The 15,868-nt window shown below is 41.8% G+C and overlaps 1 protein-coding gene across 1 annotated transcript; it reads right to left on the reverse strand.

The window, feature by feature from the left end:
* Positions 1-3,890: 3,890 nt before the first annotated feature.
* On the reverse strand, positions 3,891-11,180 carry lsm6 (LSM6 homolog, U6 small nuclear RNA and mRNA degradation associated). The gene is made up of 5 exons (XM_067968364.1): positions 11,166-11,180; positions 9,754-9,936; positions 6,403-6,519; positions 5,459-5,572; positions 3,891-4,265 (listed from the first exon to the last, which is right to left on the reverse strand). Exons 3-5 carry the CDS (start codon positions 6,494-6,496, stop codon positions 4,231-4,233), a joined length of 243 nt encoding a protein of 80 aa, XP_067824465.1. The 5' UTR covers positions 6,497-6,519; positions 9,754-9,936; positions 11,166-11,180; the 3' UTR covers positions 3,891-4,230.
* Between the last annotated feature and the right edge of the window lie 4,688 nt (positions 11,181-15,868).

The raw sequence follows: 15,868 nt of genomic DNA on the forward strand, positions 1-15,868 counted from the left end.
CTGATCTGTATCTTAACTTCATCTATTCCCCCTGAATGGCCTAGCTTTAATTTTAAGGTTATGCTCCTTTGTTCTGGACTCCCTCCACCAGAGGAAATAGTTTTTCTCTATCTACCCTATCAACTCCTTTAATCATCTTAAATGCCTCAATTAGATCACCCCTTAATCCTCTCTACTCATGGAATACAAGCCTTGTCTATGCAACCTGTCCTCATAATTTAACTCTTTTAGTAACCATCTCCCCTGACTACTCCACCCTAACCTCCAACAAGTGTGAGGAACTCATGGACATTCATTCAGCTACCTCTGCTGCTTTCCCCTTCCAGCTTGCCCACCACGCCAAACCTCCTCCCAGCATCCACCCGCCCTAGCCCTGAACCTGCATCTTTCTCTAGGTGTTCTCCCATCTCCCCATATGCCCTCTCCAAGCTGATTTCGTTCATGAGACCCACCTCCTAGTGCCTTGACCACATTCCCACTGAACTATTAACCAGCCATCTTCCCTTTTGACCCCCATGCTAGCTGATATTGTAAATGGTTCCCTCTCCTGAGGAACTGTCCCGCTCCCTTTCAAAACTACATCATTCCCCTCCCCACCCCGCACAAAAAATCCACCCTCGACACCTCAGTCATTCCAAAGTGCTACCCACCTCCAATCTCCCTTTCCTCTCCAAAGTCCTTGAACGTGTTCTCACCTCCCAAGTCCCTACCCATCTTTCCCACAACTCCATGTTTAAATATTCCCAATCAGGATTCCACCCCTGCCACAGCGTTGAAATGGCCCTAATCAAAGTCAAAAGTGACATTATTTGTAACTGTGGTGCATTTTTCCCTCCCTACCCTCCTTGATAGTCAACCACACCATCCTCATCCAACAACTCTCTTCCAGCTAAGTGGGACTGCCTTCGCTTGGTTCCACTCTTACCATCTGATTGCAACCAGAGCATCTTCACCACCTCACCGCATAACTTGTGGAGTGCCCCAGGGATCTATTCTTGGCCCCCTCCTCTTCCTCATCTACATGCTCCCCCTTGGCAATATCATCTGGAGACGTAGGATCATGTTCCACATATACGTTAACAATATTCAGCTGTACCTCGCCACCACCTCTCTTGACCCCTTCACTGCCACTGTTCTGTCAGACTGCTTGTCCAACATCCAGTCTTGGATGAGATGCAATTTCCTCCAGTTAAACGTTGGGAAAACCTAAACCATCATCTTCAGCCCCCACAACAAACTCTGTACCCTTGTCACTGATTCTATCCCCTTCCCCAGCCACTATCTCAGAACGTGTTTGCAACCTCGGTGTCCTATTCAACCCCGAGCTGAGCTTCTGACCCAATATTCTCTCCATCACAAAGGCTGTCTACTTCCACCTCCATCCCATCTCAGCCCATCTGCTGCTGAAATTCTCATCTAAGCCTCGTCACCTCCACACTCGACTATTCCAATGCGCTCCTGGCTGGCCTTCCATCCTGTATGGTCTATAAACCATGGTCGTCAAATCTTTTCTGCCCATATCCTATCCAGCACCAAGTCCCACTCACTCGTCACCTGTTCTTGCTAACCTACATGGGAGATGGGTCACCAAACGCCTCCAATTTAAATTTCTCATCCTCATGTTAAATTCCTTCATGACCTTCCACCTCCCAACCTCTGTAACCTCCTCTACCCTAAATCCCCTCCCAGAACTCTCCCTTCGACTCTGGTCCCTTGTGCATTCCACCTTCCTTTCGCACCACCATTGGCAGATATACCTTCATTTGTCTAAGCCCTACGCTTTGGGATTCCCTCCCTAAACCCCTGCACCTCTCCACCTCCCTCTCTACCTTTAAGACTGTCCTTAAAACTCACCTCTTTGACCAAGCTTCTGGTCACCCTTCCTAAAATCTCCTTCTTCGACTCGGTGTCCATTTTGTCCGATTACACCCATGAAGTGTCTTGGGACGTTTTTCTGTTAATGGTGCTATATAAATGCAACTTGTTGATTGTTCCAGGTGACATAAATCTGTGAGCCTTCCTACAGAAGCACAGCCTCCTTCTGGACATCTCAGGAATATGCATATCTTGTCTTAGGCCTAGAAATTCTACTGGGAGGATAAGAACTCCTGCACACACTCCTTCTATTGACTCTCCATGCATGTTTGCTCCTTCCTCATGCTCTTCCTCTAGCCAGGATGGAATTGCCAGAAGCCCCTTAAGAGTTCAGAAAGTTGTACAGCCACTAAAAGTACTTTAGAATCATCTAAGTAACCAAAAATAGAAGCAAAGTCTCCCAAAACATTGCTGCATTTTAGCTGAGTAGGTGAGTATTTTAAATACTTCAACTTGTACCGCCCATGGTTTGTCAGTGGGTTGAGGAACTAGTGGTAGCAATACAAAGAGAGACAAAAATGACACCGGCATCTTAACTGCGTCATTTGATGCCTATTTCCTTCTGGCAGGAGCACCTGCTACCTAAATCGAGGTGCAATCAAAAATCAGAACGAGCGGACCTCCAGCAAAAGACATTGGGAATTTTACTTTTTAAAATTTTCATCCTTCTACCACTCTGGTTACAGGTGTAAACAGAACAATAGTGAAACGAAAATCGGCCCCCTCAAGTCTGCAGGTGACAAAGGCGTGCATGAGAGTTTAGGTAGTAGATGAACTAAGGTGGAGGTGGGGGGAGGCAGCCATGTTACAGAAGTTCTGTTTACACCTGATCTACTCCTGAGGAGCTCGGGAATATCTCCTCCTGATCTTCATCCAAAACCTGTGGCTAGATGTACCAACTCTTCTCAGCTTTAGTGGCATTGCCCATACATTACCCACAAGCTGACAACTTTAAGGGATAAAAATAATTTACCACTAATAATGTAAAAACTGTTCCTACTTTATGTACTGTTGGTTTGAAGTCAACTTCTCAAAGGCCAGGAATTGGTACCCAACATATGAGAGATGGTGTATGAGCCATGAAAAGTAAAACCAGCTTATCTGATATTATGTGCATTTATAAAGTGAACATTTTCTAAATGGTTATTGCAACATCAAAGTTAGAAAACACTGGAACTCAAAGCAGAATGCAAAAAGCCCAATAACTTTCACCAGCTCAAAAGATCACCAGCAGTTTAAAAAAGCCTAAAACTACAAAATGAACAGAATCAAGCATATCCAGAACAATGGAGGTTAGATTTCAAGACTTACTTGCTTCTAATTCTCCTCTAGATTAATAACTCTCAAATAGTGGCACTCTCACTTTTAGATATCCATCTATTACTTCCTCCGTTGCCCGTTCAGTTATCTCCCCACACCACATACTATCCCCAACCATGAGTGGACAGGGAATCTTGCTCCAAGGCCTCTGACAATCCTAATAATGGAGGTGTGCAAGGTGGCCCTAGGGTGACTCTCCCTTGGATTTCCCCCCACTGCAGGGAAGTAACTTGTCTGTGCTCACTGTCCTATTGGAAGATTGCTAACTCACCACATTGAGGACTGTGGGTGAAAAAAATACACACATGCTTCAACTCTGGAGGTACAGATGCAGCTCCAGTGCACTGTGTCAGCCTGGAATAAAAAGATTATATATCAACACAAAGGCTTATGGGAGAAAGAAGCTATTTCTTTTTAAAATTGTATCATCCAATGCAGATTAAAGATTATATAGGCCTGCCATTACAGCACAATGTGGATTACCTACTCTGTACCAAGACCCTGTGTAATATCAATAGTTCTGTACTAGTCTATTGTTAATTGCCACAAACAGCCTAGGGAGAAGATTGCTGCTATTTGCTATTTAAAGCAAAATCTTAAAAGTCATGAAAAGATGCAGCATTTATAATTTCACTATAAATTGCAAACTACATTTTTTTATTGTTATGGTATTGAACTTAAATCAACAAAGTGAGACATGTACATCAAGTCCTTTATTCACAACATTTTCAGCAGTGCATTAACTCCTCCCTAAACAGGTATTTAGCTTTAATTGTGCACAGTACTTCCAAAACAGGCCAGTGCCTGCCTGGAGGACACTTCATGTTTGTTACAAACATCATAGCCATCATCCACTTCAGAGAGAAAGTGTACCAAAATAAAGAACAAATATTTCCAGAAAATGTAAATCATTCTTATTCATGAAAAACTATAACTTATGTACTGCAGATAACCAAAATTTGAAAAGCACAGTGGAACAAGACTGTATTTTCTTTTTAAAAAATCAAACACAAAACTTTTGGTACACAACATCTTCTAAAGTCTTCTCTTCTGTGTGCTTATATACAACACTGAAAGAAAAAGAAAAAAAATGTAAAGATTCTCAAGTTTCAGATAAATAGACTAAACATCAAAGTTATTAATAAATACAGAAGCCATTATTGTGGTTAACGCAAGGGCTAGATGAAACAAACTAACTTCTCAAACTGAAGCAATCCACATATTCCAGCCATGTCATACAGAGGGAGGTAGCTTTCTTCTGAACTATCAATGGCAGCTTTCCATTGAAAAGGTGATACTGCGACAAATTTACTGCATTTAATATACTAGTTTAAAAATTGAATGCTTTGTCGCTGAGTGAGCTGATTGTTTTCTCATCTTCAACATACCATCGATGAACATATCAGTCAAGACTGCTTTCACTCATTTTCCTGGGGGAGGTTTTTAAACTAGTATTACTTTGTAAAGAGATAGACAGACAGACTAGTTAATCTGCCAGAATAGCATTACATTTATCAGACTTTCTCAGTCTAGAAAGATCCTTGTTCCCAGTCTCTAAAATCACTGACATTTGTATTACTGGATAGTTTGCTAAGAGTTACTTTTCTCATGGTCCAAGGTCCTTCTTTCAATAGGACATCAGAGCAGCATATTACATCAGGCATGTGGTATGCTTGGTAGAGTAAAAAAGAAAGGGGGAATTTAATTAGTGGTTGTGACCATTTTGAATAGTTTAAATACTTTGATTTAAAATTGCAAATGGAATGCACAATTAGAAGAAAAACCTTCTAAAGAAAAACACAGCACCATTGACAGATGATGAGGGACTGTGAAGTGGCTCAGGCGGTGTATGTTGCTCAGTGACACAAGCAAGCATGGGCCGTTAGGCCATGTCTCAGAATATTTCATTCTCACAGAACAGAAAGAAAAATACAAGCTCCCCAAATGGATCAGTTGATAGCAACCTCCATAGCGTGACTAGGGAAAATATCCAGGAATGAGATCAGGTAAAGTGGTATTTGTGTGTATGCACAGCAAAGCTCACAACTGTTGCCACTGCAGCTCTACCAAGACCACAGCCATAACACGTTTAAAAGCAAGCATCATATTTTTCTTCCAGAAAGAGAAAAGACAATGAGAAAGAAACAAAATAGACAGTAAGAAAAACAGAAAGCCAGAAAGCAACAGACGCACATGCAAAATGCATTACAAGAAGAGAATTTTTTCAAAAGCCTTTATCCAGAAGAAGTAAAAGTAAATTTACCATTGTTGCCTCGAATAAATGCATCACCGTACTTGTTTTTAAGTTGACCATTTACATATTCTTCCGTTTGTTCCAATGCAATATTCATATAGCCATCCAAACAAGCCAAAACACCTGGCAAATATGAGACAGGTACAATTAAATGCATTACAATCCAGTACAAGAACGTTCAATGTGATTGGTTACAATACTGCTTCATGCAACCTGGTAACAGTTTGCATACATCAGGATAAATGTGGATTTGACAGAACAATAATTTTTTGCCACAGCCTATAGACTTCACTCAGTGACATCAGATGGCAACACAAGAATATCACCCCTTATATCACACTGGAATAAAAATATACAATAAAAAGGATTCTATAAGAACTATTCCTCAACAAGATACTCCCTAAAATTGTCTGTTACAATGGAACTAATCTCCATTTTAAAATGGAAGATTACAAGTTTCAACTGACACTTGGGCCGAGGAAGAATTCATCCCTTCATTAGTTAGAACATCCTGCCTAAGTGGCATGTTCCATATCTTCATTGAGGTAGGTGAGGAGGGAAAGAGGAAAAGGAAAAAAATGGATAACATCCATCTTGTTACAGTACTACAAGCCTTCAGTTAGTTGATAATAGAGTGGCATCAGAAGCAAATGCTGAAATGCTTTATCATTGCAGGCAAAGCTATTTATAAGCAGGAGAATCTAGTACTGAAACACTAATTTAAATTCATTTTAAAAAGTGGAAAACAGCCCTTCAGTTTCCATATACAACATGCACCAAAAAAGCAACAGTACAAACATATCTTAATTTTTTTTTAAGTAGCAGGAACTCTGTGGTGGTCTCAAGGTAACTTGATTAAGTTTTATTCCTTCTCCTCTTAAAGATGTGCCCATTACAACTGCTCTTTTTACTCTGGCACTTCTCAAGAATCTAGGTGGGCCAATATATATTACCTCGATAATCCACACCAGAGTTCAGTTTCACGACCACTGGTCTCCCTATGATCTGTTTTAGAAAATCGCTGGGAGTTTGTTTTCGCAGGCTCATTTTGTATCCTTCAGCCTATACACCTGCATAAGAAAAGAAACATGTTCTCAATAATACAACTAGCATAAGTAATTCACTTTTCAAAGAAGTAACTACAGTTTCTGCACATTTGCAAATCATGCCCATGAGTGGGGGAGGGAGAGACAGAAAGAGCAGAAGACAAGCAGAATGACAGGTTTGGGCAGAGAATTTGTTTTTCAAAAAATTTTGTCCACAAGCAACATAACTGGAGTTCAATAGTTTAATTGAATGTGGAGAAAATTCTCAGGTGCTTTTAGGAAGAAATTAAAGTCAACCTTGAGAAAGCGGTTAAAAAAGCATACAGGATCCTGGGCTTTATAAATAGAGGCATAGAGTACAAAAGCAAGGAAGTTGTTTTGAACCTTTATAAAACACTGATTCAGCCACAATTGTGTCCAATTCTGGGCACCACACTTTAGGAAGGATGTGAAGGCCTTGGAGAGGGTGCAGAAAAGATTTACTAGAATGGTTCCAGGGATGAGGGACTTCAGTTACGTGGATAGACTGGAGAAGCTGGGGTTGTTCTCCTTAGATCAGAGAAGGTTAAGAGGACATTTGATAGAAGCGTTTAGATAAAGTAAATAAAGAGAAACTGTTCCCATTGGCAGAAGGGTCGAGAACCAGAGGACACAGATTTAAGGTGATTGGCAAAAGAACATGAGGAAAAACTTTTTTTTTTCGCAGCAAGTAGTTATGATATGGAATGCACTGCCAGAAAGGGTGGTGGATGCAGATTCAAAAAGGAATTGGATAAATATTTGAAGAGAAAAAATTTGCAGGGCTACGGGGAAAGAGCGGGGGAATGGGACTAACTGGATTGCTCTTACAAAGAGTCGGCACAGGCTTGATGGGCCAAATTGTCTCCTTCTGTGCTGTAATGATTCTATGATTCTAACTTTGTTACTTTAAGTGCCAACCTTAGGCTCAGTGGTAATACTCTCACCTCCGAGTCAGAAAGTAATGGGTTCTAGCCCCACAACAGAGACGTAAGCACATTATCTAGGCCGACACTTACTCAGGGAGTGCTGCACTGGCGGAGGTGCCATCTTTTAGGTGAGACGTTAAACCAAGGCCCCATCTGCCCTCTCAGGGCATCCCATGACACTACTTGAAGAACAGGGAAGTTCTCCTGATGTCCTGGCCAACATTTATCCCTCATCCAAAACTACTAAAATAGATTATCTGGTCATTTATTTTATAGCTATTAGTGGGACCTTACTGTGCACCAATTGATGCCGTGTTTACCTACATTGCCTCATTGAGTACAGTTCAAAAGTACTTCAATGGCTGTGAACACTGAGACATCCTGAGGATGTGAAAGGTGCTATAAATGCAGATTCGTTTTATCTTTCTTTTGTTTTTTTTTTAAAAAGTTTGGTTATACAAAAAGACCTGGAGAAATTGTATTGAGATGCCAGCAAGATCCTATTAGCATACTCTTCTATTCCTTTCTCCCTCGTGTGCTTATCTAGCTTCCCCTTAAATGCATCTATGCTATTTGCCTTAACTACTCCTTGTGGTAGCACATTCCACATTCTTACCACCCTTTGGGTAAAGAAGTTTCTCCTGAATTCCCTATTGGATTTATTAGTGACTATCTTATATTGATGACCTCTAGTTTTGGACTCCCCCACAAGTGGAAACATTTTCTCTACATCTACCCTTTCATTATCTAAAAGACCTCTATCAAGTCACCCCTCAGCCTTCTCTTTTCTACAGAAATGAGCCTCAGCTTATTTAATCTTTCGTGATCAGTATATCCTCTCAGTTCTGGTATCATCCTCGTGAATCTTTTTTGCACCTTCTCCAATGCCTCTATATCCTTTTTGTAATATGGAGACCAGAACTGTGCACAGTACTCCGTGTGGTCTAACCAAGGTTCTATACAAGTTTAACATAACTTCTCTGCTTTTCATTTCTATGCCTCAAGAAATGACCCCCAGTACTTGGTTTGCCTTTTTTAATGGCCTTAGTAACCTGCATGTAGTAAAATGACAAGAAAAGGCAAGTAAAATGTTTAGACACTGCATTAATAATGCAAATCATATCACAATATACTACACTTAAATGAAACTGATCCAGCAGTTTTTCTACTGTATGGTGAGTTTCACCTTGGTGCTGTGCATTAATCCGCTCGTTGATACAAAATGTTAAAATTAAGCTGCAGCAACTTGTGTTCCTACCATAAACAAATAAGTCTGGTTTAAGCACAATCGTTATGCTGCTATTGTGAGTAGAATCTTTTTACAAGACTACCATCACTGACAAAATGAGATGTGGCTGTCATACATCATCTTACAGTGGTGCATTTTGATTTTAAAGTGGTTAACCAATAGAAAAATGACTAAAAGCCAAAGCTCATTCCCCAGTACCACAAGACAATACTACTCCAACATATTCCCTCACCGCTGCAGAGATCTGGTCTCCATGTTATAAAAAGGATATAGAGGCACTGGAGAAAGTGCAAAAGAATTCACAAGGATGATACCAGAACTGAGAGGATATAATTATCAGGAAAGGCTGAACAGGCTGGGGCTCTTTTCTCTGGAAGAGAGACAGCTGAAAGGTGGCCTAATAGAGGTCTTTAAGATTATGAAAGGGTTTGATAAGGTGGATGTAGAGAAAATGTTTCCACTTGGGGGGGGGAGGGGGTGAAGAGAAAGGAAACCAAATCTAGGGGCCAAAAATATAAGATAGTTACCTAAAAATCTAATAGGGAATTCAGGAGAAATTTCCTTATGAGCAATGTGGAACTGGCTATCACAAGGAATAGCTGAGGTGAATAGCATAGATGCATTTAGGGGCGAGCTAGATAAATACATGAGGGAGAAAGGAATAGAAGGATATGCAGATAGGGTTAGATGAAGAGGGGTGGGAGGAGGCTCGTGTGGAGCATAAACGCCAAGATAGTCCAGTTGGGCCGAGTGGCCTGTTTCTGTGTTGTAGACGCTTGTATAATTCTAAGTAGGATATTTATGGAACTCTCATACAAATGATTATATATTAAGGTCTGTCTTTTTATACCAGCAGGTACCTTTAATAAACAGTTAAAAAAAAAGATGAATGTAAACAGAGAGGAAGAGGCTGGAGTTCACCAGGCCCCAGTATCAGCTCAGATACAAACTTCACACAGGCACGGATTCTCTCAGCAGGCCTCACATCCCCGCCGCAACCCCGAGCGAGCGAGTGAGTGAGTGAGCGGATCTTGTGCTGCACACTACACAGTTGGAACTTACAATTCACTAACTGCTCGATTCGAATGTGGCCCGGACAGTTCCAAAAACCTCCTCCTCCTCCCGACTCCTTCACACCAATCGATTCGAATGTGGCCCGGGCCGTTCCAAAACCTCCCCCTCCCGACTCTTTCACACAATCCGCCAATCGCGTGTCACCGCTACGGAAGCTTCGCTGGAAAAGAACTGAAAACAAAGTCGATTCAAACGTCAAAGAGTAAGGTTCAGGTTTTGATGTCGTCAAAGAGTTGTTGCTACATTGTGTTAACAAATGTAACTTATGAAAAGTTGCTATTAATAACTTTTTGCTAGGCTGTGTTTGCAGAATGTTTTCATGCGAATAAATCTATAGTATTTACAAAGGGCATAGCATCCAATTTTCATTCTCCATACCCGGCGGGCCTCTTATGGCATAATAAAAAGGAAAAACTGCAAATGCTGGAAATCTTAAATTAAAAACAGAAATGAGAAATGCTGGAAATACACAGACCTTCTATATATTTCCAGCATGTTCTACTTTTATCTGATATGTCATAAACTTAACCCAGAATTTGCTGGGAAAATAACGGTGAGTTTAATGTGCATTATTAGTGTGTGAATAACGCAGCAATTTGTGGTAAGGAAGAGATACATCGTAAGTTACGAATCGCCGTAAATTGCTGGATGATTTGCGCCGCTCCACCGTTATCCGCGCAAAAACTGGAGCTTGCCGTCAACCTCCGCATGAGTTTCAAGAAATTGCTGCATTTGCGCTGTTAAACTAATTAAGCTTAACGACGTAAGGACCCTTTTAATGATGACATTTATGTTCCTGCAACGCCAATCAACCTCGGAGGCCCAGAAACGGAACAGTTGGCATTGTGGAGTCTCACAACTGCAGGTAATAAATTGTTCCAAGAGGCTTTTTAAATTTTAAATTTTAATCTTACTTTTCCTTTCTGTCTCTTTTTCGTCTCTCTCTTAATCCAATCTTTCTTTCCTTCTCTTTATTTCTCTTTCTGTATCTAATTTGATTCTCATTCACCCTATTTCCTTCTCCATCGTTCCTATGTTTCTTTCTCAATCCTTAAATCTCATTGGTTAAGGAGATAGACTGTTGGTCCTGTCATTCACCAAGGTCTTAGATGCTCCTTTAACCTCACTGCACCATTATCAGCTCGCACTTACAGCAATTTGCAGTGCAAAAAAAATCTCAAGAAGCAGGGTGAGGAGAAAAACCTAACAAACAGGGCATGTCACGAGATGCCCCACACCAGCAAATTCTGGGCCATTACCTGCTGCCAAACCAACAAGGTGATTTTATCAGAGGACACAGACATGAGGTTATGATATCACAATATCTACGTGCAGATCCCTCAAGGACTCTATGGGGCAGAAATTGCTTGCAAAATAACGGTGAGCTGAATAGCACTCACCATCTTAGTGGCGAAATGGAGGAGGAAGTTCCACTGTTCGCACATGCGCAGTGAAACGACGAAATCCAAAACTTGCTCCTACTGGTTTGCCGGTGATATAACAGCTTCAAATTAAAGGTATATCACCGGCTGCAATCAGTGAAATCATTGAAAAAGCAGCAACTTGCTCATCTGCCCAGCTGGAAAGTGATTAATATCACCACAAAACAGGTACATTTAAAAATATCAGGTCTAAACTAAGTTTTAACAACATGGTAAGTATTAATAACTGCCAAATAACCTTTCTGGCACTGAAAATTAAATTTTAAAATATAGAGTCGCATTGCGATTCTAATAGTTGTTGGACATTTTTTAAAAAATTTAAATTTTTATTGTTTCACTTATTCTTTCTGTCTCTTTCATCTCTGTCTTTTAATTCGATATTTCTTACAATCTCTTTATTTTGTTTCTCTAAGTGTTTTTACAATTGATTTTACTGTTGTAGTTTTCACTTCCTGGTTTTTGACTCTTCGCGGCTCATCAAGAATGCTGCAATCTGATTGTTTGAGGGGGGAGAGAGAGCTCCTCTCATCGCGCTCATAGGTCCTAGTTTTGTGCGAGTAAACGCTGGACTGTTTTCAGGTTCCTATTAGAGGAAGTTCCCACAGTAAAGACCACGGATACAATATGGGTAAGTTAGTATGTAAGAAGCGGTGAGTGTGGGTCGGTCACCGTTCACTGCAATTTCCGCCCATCAGAGTAGCGATAATGGGGAACTTCAATTATCCTAATATAGACTGGGGAAAAAAACAGTAAAGGGCAAGGAGGGGGAGGAATTCTGAAATGTGTACAGGAGAACTTTCTTGATCAGTATGCTTCCAGTCCAACGAGGAAGGAAGCAGTGCTGGATTTAGTTCTAGTGGGGCAAGTGCAGATGTTTCGATCCAGCAGGATCTGATGTTATTTATGCCACACCTGATGAGATAATCTTCATGAACTACCTCTTACATTTCAGGGTGTTATTCACAATCTCTGCATCAATTTAGTTCTCACTTAAAATTGATATTTATATCTGGATTGTTTTATTTCCAGAACTAACTTGCGATACAGACACAATATTAGAACGTAAGAAATAGGAGCAGGAGTAGCACGAGCTTGCTGCACCATTCAATAAGATCACTGCTGATCTTCTACCTCAACTCCACTTTTCCACTCTATCCCAATATCCCTTGATTCCCTTAGTTTCCAAAAATCTATTGATCTCAGTCTTGAATATACTCAATGACTGAGCATCCACAGCCCTGGGGTAGAGAATTCCAAAGATTCACAATCCTCTGAGTGAAGACATTTTTCCTCACCTTGGTCCTAAATGGCCAACCCCTTATCTTGAGACTACGACCCCTAGTTCTAGACTCTCCAGCCATGGGAAGTAGCCCCTCAGCATCTACCCTGTCAAGCCCTCTAAGAATTCAATGAGATCACCTTTCATTCTACTAAACTCCAGAAATTATAGGCCCATTCTACACAATCTCTCCTCATAGGACAACCCTCTCACCCCAGGAATCAATCTAGTGAACCTTTGTTGCACCGCCTCTAAGGCAAGTATATCCTTCCTTAGGTAAGGGGACCAAAACTGTACACAGTGCTCCAGGTGTGGTCTCATCAGAGCCCCTTTTAATTGCAGCAAGACCTCCTTGCTCTTATACTGCAACCCCCTTGCAATAAAGGCTTATGTACCATTTGCATTCCTAATTGCTTGCTGTACCTGTATGTTAACTTTTTGTGATTCGTGTACAAAGACACCCAAATCCCTCTGAATATCAATATTCCTTAGTCTTTCACCTTTTAAAAAATATTCTGCTTTTCTATTCTTCCTACCAAAGTGAATAATTTCACATTTCCACACGTTATACTCCATCTGCCATCTTCTCGCCCACTCACTTAACCTGCCTATATCCCTTTGCAGCCTCTTTGCATCCTCCTCACAGCTTACTTTCCCACCTAGTTTTGTATCGTCAGCAAACATGGATACATTGCACTCGGTCCTCTCATCTAAGTCATTGATATAGATTGTAAACAGCTGAGGCCCAAGCACTGATCCGTGCGGCACCCCACTGGTTACAACCTGCCAACCTGAAAATGACCCATTTATTCCTACTCTCTGTTTTCTGTCTGTTAACCAATCCTTAATCCATGCTAATATATTATCCCCAATCCCACAAGCCCTAATCTTGTGTAACAATCTCTTATGTGGCACCTTATCAAATACCTTTTGAAAATCCAAGAAGACTACATCCACTGGTTCCCCCTTGATATGATATTAGGAGCTACGGTACATGTTCTATATCCCACATGTGGCAGAACGCTGACCGTGACTCACTCACAGATCATGAGATTGCCATTTGTGAATTATTGGCGGTGATATTTACGGGGAGGGAATGGGGGAGTGCGGTAGCGGGGGGCGAAACCCGGAGATCCCGGAGACGCGGAGGTCCTGCCGAATTTAACGGCAGGACCGTATTATCATTTTTAAATTTCGTTTCCCAGATTGACAGGCTGGCCGGCTGCCGGACGGGAAAGCCAGCGCAGGAGGCCGGCAATCGAAGCTCGGGATCAGGGCTTGGAAGTGGCGGGCGGCAATCGGGAGGGAGGGCGAGATTGGTGGTCGGGATCAAGGGTTGGGGGGGCGGTGGTCAGCCGATTGTGGGGTGGGCCGGAAATCAAGAGTTGTGTGGGGGGAGGTCGCAGATCACGGCAGCGGGGAGAGGCTACGATCAGCAGAAAGTTTGCTTGAGGGGTCGGGGGGAACATTCCTGCTCTTCCTGGCCCACAAGGAGTGCCCTAAAAAGCACTTACCTTCTGGAGCCGGCTGCTCCCGTCTCCTTTTCGCTGTCGAGGAAACCCAGCACTGGGAAACCCAGCCAGCAACTGTTAAATTTAAACCAGGCTCCCAACTGCACTGTGAGAACCCGATTTAAATATTAGAATGAAGTGTCCCACCTCTCCGAGCTGGAACACTCGCACATGTGGCAACCCACCGCCACAAAAATGGCAAAGGGCACGGAGGTGGCAGGTTGGGGATACATTCCCCGATTTTTAATTTTTAGTCCCCCCCCCAGTCTGGGTTAATATCGACCCCATTATGTCAGCGCAGTCATGGAATCTAACTTATATCTTGTGGGCTTTCAATATGTTTCTGCTACTTTTCATATCATAGGTACTTCAATACCTTTTGAATCATTTTCATGTGTGGTCTCTGCTGAGGCAGTAGCTAGGTGATGTGCTATGTGCACACATCCGACTACATATAGTGTTGTCCCAATTAACATTTTATGGGCGAACTCCCAGCGTGAATAATGCCTCTCATTGGGAATTCACCCAATAGTGGGTTTGAATCATGTGCTGCATCACTTTAAAGGGGCATATCTGCTTTTGTCAGCAAAGGAGACTCGTGACATCGTCAAAATACAGAAGTTAAATCCATGCCCACGAGCACTTGCCCCAGAAGCAGGCGCCCTGATTTACTGGTGAGGCAGTAGAAATATTATTGCAGCAAGTGCTCCAGAGAAGGGAGATGTTCTTTCCTGCAGACAGTCATTGGATGGCAAGACAGGTGGCTCAGGATACCTGACTGGAAGTGGCAACACATATTAATGGCAACTGAATTAATCAGTGATCTGGCTGTAGTTCACAAAAAGTTTAATCACGTCACAAAGTTTGCCAAGGTATTAAGTATGCATGACGTGCACATGTACATGTATCTCACGTTCATACAGTCTTACAGTACTTTGAATACTTCCTATGAACATCCATTATGCAACAGGATACACTTCGTAGCAGCTCCCTTTCCCAGTAAGCTTCCCTCACATCTAAACTGCTATTCCCCTGATAAATCCTTACATGTACTGTACCCGCATGATGGATGTTTATATAATCACACCCATTATTGGCTACACGCTGAGACATGAGTATCCCTGTATAGGCTCCTGCCAATTTCTATTTGTTAGCTTCTTATACTCTGCAGAAGACTGCACATTACAAGAGGGAAAGAAAATGCACAAGAGGGGGAACTTCCAACCTCCATCCTCCTACCCTCTTTGAGAAGGGGCTCGTGAAGCAAGGAATGGAAATGTAGGAGGCCTGGGCCAGCTTAGGTTTTGTAGCAAACTTACCACACATTTTCTTTTCTCTCATCCTATTCATTCACTCACAGGAACCAAACCATATACTGATGCACACATCCATGTTAATCATTCAGTATTGTAAACAATTTTACAACACCAAGTTATAGTCCAGCAATTTTATTTTAAATTCACAAGCTTTCGGAGGCTTCCTCCTTCCTCAGGTAAATCATTCAGTAGATAGCTACATCTTAACAGCTGTCACCAAGACAGCACTGTAATTATTCCTCTTCTGTTTCTTTGGGTATGCCACATGAAGCTGAGTTGGATTCTATAGAACCGGAGGAAGTCAGCACCTCACAGCTTACTGCCATCATTATAACACAGTATTGTCCAATAGAAATTGCTGACTAGCCATAGGTGTGGCTACAGCAACACCGTTTTAGCCACATGCACTAATTTTAGTAGAAAACCCCTTGCATATATTCACACGGGTAAATGTATTTCACATGTGTATCTTTACTTAACAAACCCCTATTACCATTCAGTAACCAAGGAGGTAAAGCAGTCATAACAATCAAAAAGCACGTGCACACTCTGCAA

This window comes from Heptranchias perlo, chromosome 1, assembly GCF_035084215.1.
Source record: "Heptranchias perlo isolate sHepPer1 chromosome 1, sHepPer1.hap1, whole genome shotgun sequence".
In the NCBI taxonomy this organism is placed as follows: domain Eukaryota; kingdom Metazoa; phylum Chordata; class Chondrichthyes; order Hexanchiformes; family Hexanchidae; genus Heptranchias; species Heptranchias perlo.